General features: G+C 39.3%; 1 protein-coding gene across 1 annotated transcript in view; it reads left to right on the top strand.

The window, feature by feature from the left end:
- The first annotated feature begins 201 nt into the window (after positions 1 to 201).
- The window catches only part of ITK (IL2 inducible T cell kinase), a 60,848-nt gene continuing 51,697 nt past the window's right edge, over positions 202 to 9,352 (top strand). Inside the window, exon 1 of the mRNA XM_037152256.2 lies at positions 202 to 497. Coding sequence (XP_037008151.2) covers positions 360 to 497 — 138 coding nt within the window. The 5' untranslated portion in view covers positions 202 to 359. The remainder of the gene's footprint in view (positions 498 to 9,352) is intronic.

Raw genomic sequence — 9,352 nt, 5'->3', positions numbered from 1 at the left:
GTTGGATGGGCTAAACCAGGAACCATAAAGATTAAACTCTAGTCCTTCATATCATTTTGACTCTAAGTTTTTTCAAATATCATTTTCAAACCATACAGCCAAGAGCATGTGTATTTTTTTTTTACCTATGCCTCTTAGTGTTGTGAATTTCGAAAGGATGTGGTTATGGCCTTTGACATCAGAGAAGCTCAGCAATGTTGACTGAACATTGATAGAAAGATAACGTTGGAGGCAAGTTGCCTTTGAACAACTCTCTTAGGATCAACTGCCTCCCCATCCCATTCCTTGCTCCGAAGCTGTTTCCTCTGCTTGTGCTGAGAGCTGATGCTCAAGGCACGTAGCTTTTCAAGAACTGGATCATGAACAACTTTATCCTCCTAGAAGAACAGCTTATCAAGAAATCCCAACAAAAGAGAAGAACTTCTCCCTCAAACTTTAAAGTCCGCTTCTTCGTTTTAACCAAAACCAGCCTGGCATACTTTGAGGACCGTCATGGGGTATGTAAGAACTTTGCTGTTTTGCCTTTTTTCAAACAGTATTTTCTATTCAGATGGGGCTGAATCAGGAAGGAAATAAATGGGATAAAGTAAAGATAGATGGGACACAGACACACTTGCTATAACAACCTAAAAAGCACAATGAGAGTAATCTGAAGAGAATGTGGAGAAAAGTCAAGAGGTTGGGTGGTTGTGTTAGGTGACTTCAGTTCTAGAAACTATAAAAGAGTAGAATTAATATTTATTAGCAATTTTCCCCTTCAAGCTTGAGTTTAATGTTTATATCGTAATATTTTATTTGGCAAGTGTTATGACGATAGAATTTAAATTTCATTTGAATTATGTTACATTTTATGGGACTCAGATTAATAAAAATATCAGCAATCATTGAGACCTGAGTGATGATAGTGCCCTGTTTCCTTAATGTTATACTGGGTGGAACCAGTTCTTTGGGTGGTTAAGTGATGGGGTTCGGTGTCTTCAATTTTATGAATTTAGTTCTGTTTGTTTTCATGATCATCACCTGATAGCTTGGGAAAATATTCTCTGGGCATTTAATTGTCTAAAATTTGCAAGGCACAGTGGTGAACCTTTACATTCCTTAAAAATTTCCCAGGAGACTAGGGTTATCGTGCACAAAGTGTTATGTGGTACAGACCAGCAGTTCTTATCTGGAAGATTACAGCTGCTTAGCTAAGTCAGTCTTTTTATATATCTGAAGGCATCCTTACATTCCATAATGTCAATAATAACAAGAGCAACATGAGTGATCAAAACTCTGTAGTTCAGTACAAAAAGCACTGGACAGGGGATTGGGAGACCACACTTGACTCCCCTCTGGGTTAGCGAGCGTGGACAGACGACTCTACCTGCTCTGCCAGGCTCTCTCTGTATAAAACGAAAGGACTGCACACACCAAACAACGACTGCAAAGACTAAACAAGTCTACAAACACTGCTTTCTTTTAAAAAATCCTTTGTTTCTACAAAGTAGCACATGTTTAGTCTTTCCCAGAAATTTTTAAAGGGTGGTTGATTTCTTATTTTATCATCGTATTATTTTCCTGTCATTAGGGAAGTTGGACATGGGTTTTCACTGATATTCTAATGAAGGGAAATAACATCAGGGGGTCAGTCTGAGACAAAGATGCTCCAGTTCCTTGTTGGGATCAGACTTAGTAGTTGTAGGCACAACTTTGGGTTGTGTTCAAGTGTTCGATGAAATGAAATCCTGACTTAGGCTGGGCTGTTACGGAATGTCAGGTGAAATAGTACTGCCTCTTTTTAAAGGTGAGAACACATGCTTATTGTCAGCACATGCTTACTAAAAACAATCAACAATCACTCAGAAAGCATATGCAAGGCTGCTGGGGTAGGTACTCAGTAAATATTTGTTGGTTAAATTAATAGAGAGCCAGTAGGCAAGTTTTTTACTTGGAGGATTCATATAGAGCTGATAAAGTATATGTCATTAGTCAATTTCTTATTGTGCATAGAATATTAGAAGTTCTTGCTTCATAGTGAAAGAGCAGTCATTTGCCTTTAAATATTTTCTTAAAGCCCATTTTACAGTTTTCATCAGTGTGTTTTTCTGACTCAACAGAGCATCATCTAATTGAGTTAGTGTTAATTTTTTTCTGAGCAGCATTGCTATTTGTGAACTGTTTCGTGGGGAATTCAAGACAATATTATTTGCAAAAAATCACACAACCAGATGGTCTTGATTCAGAATTGTCTTGATTACAACGTTCAGATGACAATGTTGTAAAATTACTCTACCTTTTTGTTCAAGCATTATGAAAAAATTCCAGGGCAATTAATACATTCCAGGGAGCACTGAGCTCTGGTTTCTAACATTTTTGTGTAGAATATAGCAGATGTAATCTGCTGTGTAGCAGATGGACAATCATCAAATTTCTTGTTTTCTAATATCTATGGCTTTATATTCATGCTCTATTTATGGGCCATTGTTTAGGGCTATTAATCTGTACACAAGAGTATGTTATGCATCACCCATAAATAAGAATAGCACTTACACATGTGGAAAGAAACTTTTTGTTTTTAATTATTTTATTTTTTAAATGTTTATTTATTGATTTTTAGAAAGAGAGAGAGAGACATTGACTTGTTGTTCCACGATTTATGCACTCATTGGTTGAGTCTTATGTGCCCTGACCAAAGATCAAACCTAGAACCTTAGCATATCAGGACAATGCTCTAGCCAGCTGAGCTACTGGCCAGGCCAAAACTTTTTGTTTTTAAATTAAAGCTTTATTTTTCCCATTCATAAAATGGGCGTGATAACAGTATTCATTTCATGGGATGATGGTAAAGGTTAATAGAGAGAATGTATTTAGATTGGACTATTTGAAATCACCATTTGGTAGCTAAAAAAAGATCTGATATTAACAATTTCATGTAGTTTAAGTTAACATATAAAGTACTTAGAGAAGTCCTGTCACCTAGTAGGTGCGTAATTAAAAATTAGCTGTTTGTGGCATCATTATGTCCCTGTGGGAGCCAGCAGGTTAGAATAATATATTTATTTTCAATTGAAGGTAAACAACAAAGAATTCTTTAAAGTCGAGCTTAACATCAAGGTTCTGGACTCCTTCGATTCTGTGGCTAAATACCAGTTTGTTGGGGAGACATGTACATGCATCATGAGACATGTGATGCTGAGCTAATCTTTGCCCCTCTCAAGGTTTTGGCTCCTTTTTTCTTTTCTCATTTGTAAAGTTATGTTTCTTGCAGCTCTAAAATTCTAGATTTATGACATCCTATGCAAAACAGTCCTTCTACCTACTCAGGGACAAATTCTGTAGTTCTGTAAATTAAGTATGTTTTTTTTCTAACTTTAAATATCCATGCCTATTGTCATTATAATGCTGGTTGAGCCTTTCATTTTAACATGGAGTTAGTTCTGGCATCTGTTTCCCCTGTGGAGCTGTGCACATGTTTTCGGTAGGCCCAGAATGATCCTTCGTCCTGCTGGAGCAGTGGGCCAGAAAGAAGCATAAAATGGGCAGGTGGTGGCTCCCTGGCAGGCATGATTGCAGACGCTTCTCTGTGCTTGCCAAACTCTTTGCTAAGTGGTCCCCGATGTCTAACATTTTCTAACAGAAGACAATGAAAAATCAGGGCCTGGTGGTGTGCTGGTAAATATCTAACAGCCATTGTAGTAGTAATGACAGTAGAGTGTGGGGGAGCCCTGATTCAAAGGGTTTGCCGCTTTCTCTGGTGTAAATACTCCCACTGTGGCCAGTTTTAAACTACTGATGTGACATCTACTGGCTCACAAAATTCCTGCAAATTTAACAGTCAGGTCTCATGAGCCAGTACAAGCCACATGCAGCACACCACTAGCTAAATACAAATAATCTCTGGAGAGGTACAACTGAGCAACATGCGTAGTTGCACACAACTAACCCTGGGTCCTTGTCAGGAGTCAAAGAGAGGGCCTCGGGTATGCCCAGTAAGTATGGGTTGGATGGGGCAGGATGGATGAAAACAAGCATCACAGCTTGGTGAGGTCAGTCTAGACAACCAGAGCTGGATTCAAATCCTGCCTCTATCACTTTCCTGATATGGGCAAAATATTTAACCTTTAAAGCCTCTGCTTCCTATTTGCAAAGTGAGAGCCTTGACACTACCTACGTCAAGAGATGTTGAATATTTCATGACAAAAGTACGTTATAAGCTTGGTGCTGTAATAGTATCATCTCAAGCTTCTGAAAGGCCCTTGGGAGAACTGGAAAGGGTTCCCCATTTTCGTGACCTTGCACCTGAGGAATCAAGCTTACGGTGCTCACTATGGCATTAAAACCATCACCACTGACATGGGATGGGATGAACCATCAGGATCATCATTCTAGTCATGGTGTGAATAAGGGTCACCACTCCTCACAGACCCTTCCCTTTAGCATGCAGTCTAATCTACCAGCAGAACCAGCTCTTGTAACATGTATCCATCCTAAATTAAAAATGACAGGTGGGGATGACTGTGCAATGGTCAAAACCACAGCTTCCTATGTTAGACAAATTTGTGCCAAAGACCAGCCCCACCACTAAAGAGCTACGTGTCTTAATGTAACTTGCTGAATGCTGTATGACCCTCTAGAAAGGTATTTATATGTTTTAAAATTATTAAACAGTCCTTCTTGATCTTGTTTACTTTTAATGAGATGCAAGTCACCCATTATTTTAATAATAATAGTAACTAACATTAAACTGAACACTTACCACATGTCAGTCACTGTGCTAAATGTGGGTTATTTCATCTAATTCTTACAATCACCCTGAAAACTAGGCACTATTATTACCCCAGTTTACAGACCAGGAAACTGAGGCAAAGCAAGTTTAAATAACTTGCCTGAGGTTCCATATGTCTCCAGAGCCTCTCTGATTAATGGAGCTTATTACTATTAGCAGTTGTTATTCATAGGTAATTGGAGAATACACTTCTGCCTCTGCAGTGGTTCTCTCCCTTGCCCTGAAAGTGAACACCGGAACCTATAATGTGGTTCCCTGTAACTCAGCTCGTGCCCCTCTTTGTCCCATTTTTCTGGGCTCCAACCACACAAGATTTTCTTCAACTTTAAGGCTTCCACCTTAAATTTCACTTGCTTGGGAACACCTTCCTTGATTTCCCTAAACTAGGTCATCTTTTGTTAGGCTCTGCCCTAGCAACACGTTCATACCCTTTCTTCAGAACACATGCCAAAGTTGTAGTAACCCACTCATTAATATGATTATTGTATCAATGCCATCCCCCCTCTGTTATATAATAAGCTTTAGGAGGGCTGGCACCCAATTTGCTAAAGATGGCACCACCAATGTCTAGGGCAGTGCCTAACACATAGCATTTATTCACTAATTATTTGTGGAAGGAAGAAAAGGAGAGAGGGTGGGAAGAAAGAAAGGAGGAAGGGCACAAGGTATAGATACAGTTTGAGAGGTGAGAGTTCCACAAATGAACCTTTACAAGACCAGGCTCAGTGGCAAAAGAATACAGGACAAAGTGAGTGATATAGGACTTTACACAGGAAATCCCTGAATGTAGGAGTAAGTAAATAAGACTTCCTCAGTCCATGGCCTAGCCTTGGACTGAGGAAGAGGAGGATCAGGAGATTGGTCTCTCCTGGAGACCAGTCTTCCTGGAGGATCAGGAACTGTGTCACTCTGACCCACTCTTAAAATCAGAGCTGGGTCAGAGAGACACATTTCGGAAGCAGGAGGGAGGCCAGCCACACCTGCCTCAACTCTTTTTTTACAGAACCAAGCAACTCTGTTCCCTTCTTGCCTCCACCTGGTCTTCCCCTTCCTTCCTTGCCTTTTACATCTAAACCCTTTGCAGATAATATTCTTAAGCTACATGAGCATTTTTCCTTGAGACTTTTATCAGTCATGGTCTCTCTCCACTTCATTCCTACATGATTGAGATTCCTTCTAGCTCTCATTGACACTTAACGCTCCGTGTGATCTATTACCCATGCAAAACCTGGAATAAACATTTAAAATAATAAAGCATATATTTTCCTCTACTTTAACATCCTCCATGGCTGTTCAGAGTGTTTAAATAAATTTTGTCACCTGCAAGGCTCTTCATCTTGTGGTCCCTAACCACCTGTCTGATTTTATTTCACGTCACACTTTCCCGTATCCATCATGCTCTTGTCCCACCTGCCTTCTTTCAGAATCTTGGACACCCCAAGCTAATGCTCCTCCTAGGGCCTTTGTACAGGGTCAGGATCAGGGTGAGCAAGGGAGAAGAACACTTGAGGGGGTGCTCGCTCCTGGGGTCCTGCAAGTGCGGGGCCTTTGTGTTAGCCGTTCTCACTGTCAGGAACACCTCATATTTTTGCAGGTCTGGTTCTTTCTTGTTTCCCATATCTTTAAACATTTCCCCAGGATTCTCTCTTTTTTTCTTGTAAAGCAATAGATGCTTCAGTGCATCTATTGAGGTGGTTCCTTGTCTGTTTTCTGTCCTCACATCCACTGGAAGGGATCTGCACATCCATGACACCAGGGATCTTGATTACCTTGCTCACCATTGCATCATTAACATGAGATGCAGGGGTGGTCAGTAAATACTCAGTGAGTGAATCATGGAACTCAAATTCAATTCAGACGAGCATCTGGGACCTAAAACTGTGGGCCTTGTTCAACCAGGCCAAGAAAAGCAAGAATACAAAGCCGAGTTCTTTGCAATTCAAGCCACTCAAGGCTAATGATGTGCAGTTGCCCTGTCTGCCTTAATGGAGTTTTTTTGTGAATTGATATTTACCTGTGTGGTGTGCTATTGATGCTCTAAGGAGATAGCCACAAGCTAGAGAATTTTTGTTTCAGAAGGAACTACTCTTACATTAAAATTAGATTTCATTCTTACTGCTCAGGGACTGATGCAACCAATCAATGTATTTCTGCAAAAAAAAAAAAAAAAAAAAAAATAGTCCACAGAGCAATCCTAAAAATGTGAGGGCTTAGTTCCTGGCTCAGTCTGGGAGAAAGGTTTCAATAGAAAACATAGGAGTCTCTTGAAGTATGAGGTCCATGGACTACAAGACAGCGTCATTTCAAACTTAGCAATGGACCCCATAGGAAACCATTTTACAGTTCTTAAGTTTCTAGCGGCCACATAGAAAATTCTCATTCTTCCATTTCCTTAACCAACCAGTGATGAATTCTTCCACTAACCCACAAGTTATTAGGCCTGCTAAAGGAAGCTCTCCCAGGACAAAATTTTCACCCAGACATCAGTGTGAGGTTGCCTTCCTGACTCTGAGGAGGAAATGGGAGCTCTGAAATGGCGTACCATACATATAAAACTCCCGTTTTGGATCAGATGGCTGCTTGGCTTCTTGAAATTCAGTACAAATGATCAGGAAGTTAACAGAATAAGAACCTGATCCCAAGTCTTACATTGCCATATAATCCCCACTAACCTAAAGTAATTTATAAGCAGGTTTCTCACTATATTTTAATATTTATAAATTGAAAAATTTATTTGTATATTTAAAAGTCACAGAAATTATACCTACCTGTTAATAAAAATTCAAATAGTATAATACTTTCCCCCCCCCCAAAATTGCATATACAGGATGGGGCAAAAGTAGGTTTACAGTTATTCATGTGGAAAATAATGCAATAACTAATCAATAGTAATATAAGAATAAACTCTGTTTCCTATACTTACAACTGTGAACCTACTTTTGCCCTACCCCGTATGGTGCCAAAGCTTTTATATTTTTATGTATGTATGTATGTATGTATTCATTTTTAGTTAACACTGTATCAAAGAAGTGTTTCTTTTTTGGTATATTTAGATTTATTCATTTGTTCAGCAACCATTCCATGAGTATCTGCTAAGTGCCAGACTCTGTGTTAGATGCTAGGATTACAGTGGTTAATAATCAAGATGAGGCATTTGCCCTCATAAGCTCACGAGCTAGTAGAGGAGACAGACAACATGCAGGTATATAAATACATGGGCCACATACAGACTGTGGTAGGTTCTGGGGAAAAAATAAGCAGTGAGCTGGGGCTGTTTGGGAAGAAGGGTGGTCAGAGAAGCCATTTATATCTGACGTCTGTATCTGACAGATTATACAAGGGGCAAGAGCAGAAGCCAGGAAGCCGGCTGAGGCTACTGTGGTGGTCTAGATCAGCAATTTTCAACCTTTTTCATCTCTTGGCACACAAACTATTATAATTACTACAATTCTGTGGCACACCAACAAATGTATTTTTTGCCGATATGACAAAAATAGGTATAATTTTGATCTATTCACACTGGATGGCTATTGTTGTGTTGGCTGTTGCCGTTTTTTTTTATTTGACAATATGAGGGAAAAGAGGTCAGAATCTCTGACTAAATTGTCAGGTATTGAATGTTTTAAGAATTCTTGCAGCAAACCAGTTGAAAATCACTGGTCTAGATGGATGAATTCTTCTGACTTATTGTGTAGTACGCTGTGGGCAACTCTGAATTGCCCATCAGTTATTTTATGTTTTAACTTTATTATAGCATCCTTCTTTGTGGGGGGAACGTGGTCCAGAATCATTCTACTCCACATTTTGGTGGAAGAGTGCCTGGTATCTAACTTGCCCCAAGACCAACACTGAGCTCAGGCAGTCTATAGCAGCAAGGACCAAAATCAAGTTAGAATCCGTTTAAATCCACTTTGATCAATCTGAAAAGACAGAGCAGTGAGGCTTCATATATTGTTATAAAAATGAATGAAACACACACAAAATGCTCTCCATAACTCTTTTGTCTGAAGACATCAATTTTAATCATTGAATGGGTTGATTTTGGAGATGCTAATCTATTTCGTGTGTCTGAACACACTGATGAATTTATTGTCTGTTGGTTGACTCTTCACATTGTTTCAAGTAGAGTGAAAACACTGAAAAAATTGTAGTATACCTAAAACAGGATTCTCACCTTTTTTGAATCAGCCCCTTAAGATAGAGTACCACACATGAGATAGCAGTGTCCTGGGATAAGAACCCTGACAGACTCCATCATTTGTTGCAACATCCTCTTCCAAAGAGACTGAAGCATTGCAAGGGGCCGCCAAGAGTTACGAGAAACTTCGAGATTGTGTTTCTAAGAAGGAAGTATGTAATTAAATAAAAAGAAAATCCAATGTTGTGATAATTTTCAAGTACACAGTTTTCATAGGTTTTTAATTTTATGGTAAGAGAGAGGGGAAATATATAATATTTTATATATGGGTAAGATGATTTGATTTCAAGTCCATCATATATGCATAGATGAACCCACCACCTATACAGCAGGATTTAAGGGGTGCGGAAAAGCCTCCCACTCTGCCAAACATCAGTCTCCCTACT

This window comes from Artibeus jamaicensis, unplaced genomic scaffold (genome assembly GCF_021234435.1).
Source record: "Artibeus jamaicensis isolate MK-2021 breed Jamaican fruit bat unplaced genomic scaffold, CSHL_Jam_final contig_432, whole genome shotgun sequence".
Classification (NCBI taxonomy): domain Eukaryota; kingdom Metazoa; phylum Chordata; class Mammalia; order Chiroptera; family Phyllostomidae; genus Artibeus; species Artibeus jamaicensis.
The sequence above is the reverse complement of the archived record's forward strand: the minus strand, read 5'-3'. Positions and strand labels throughout refer to the sequence as shown.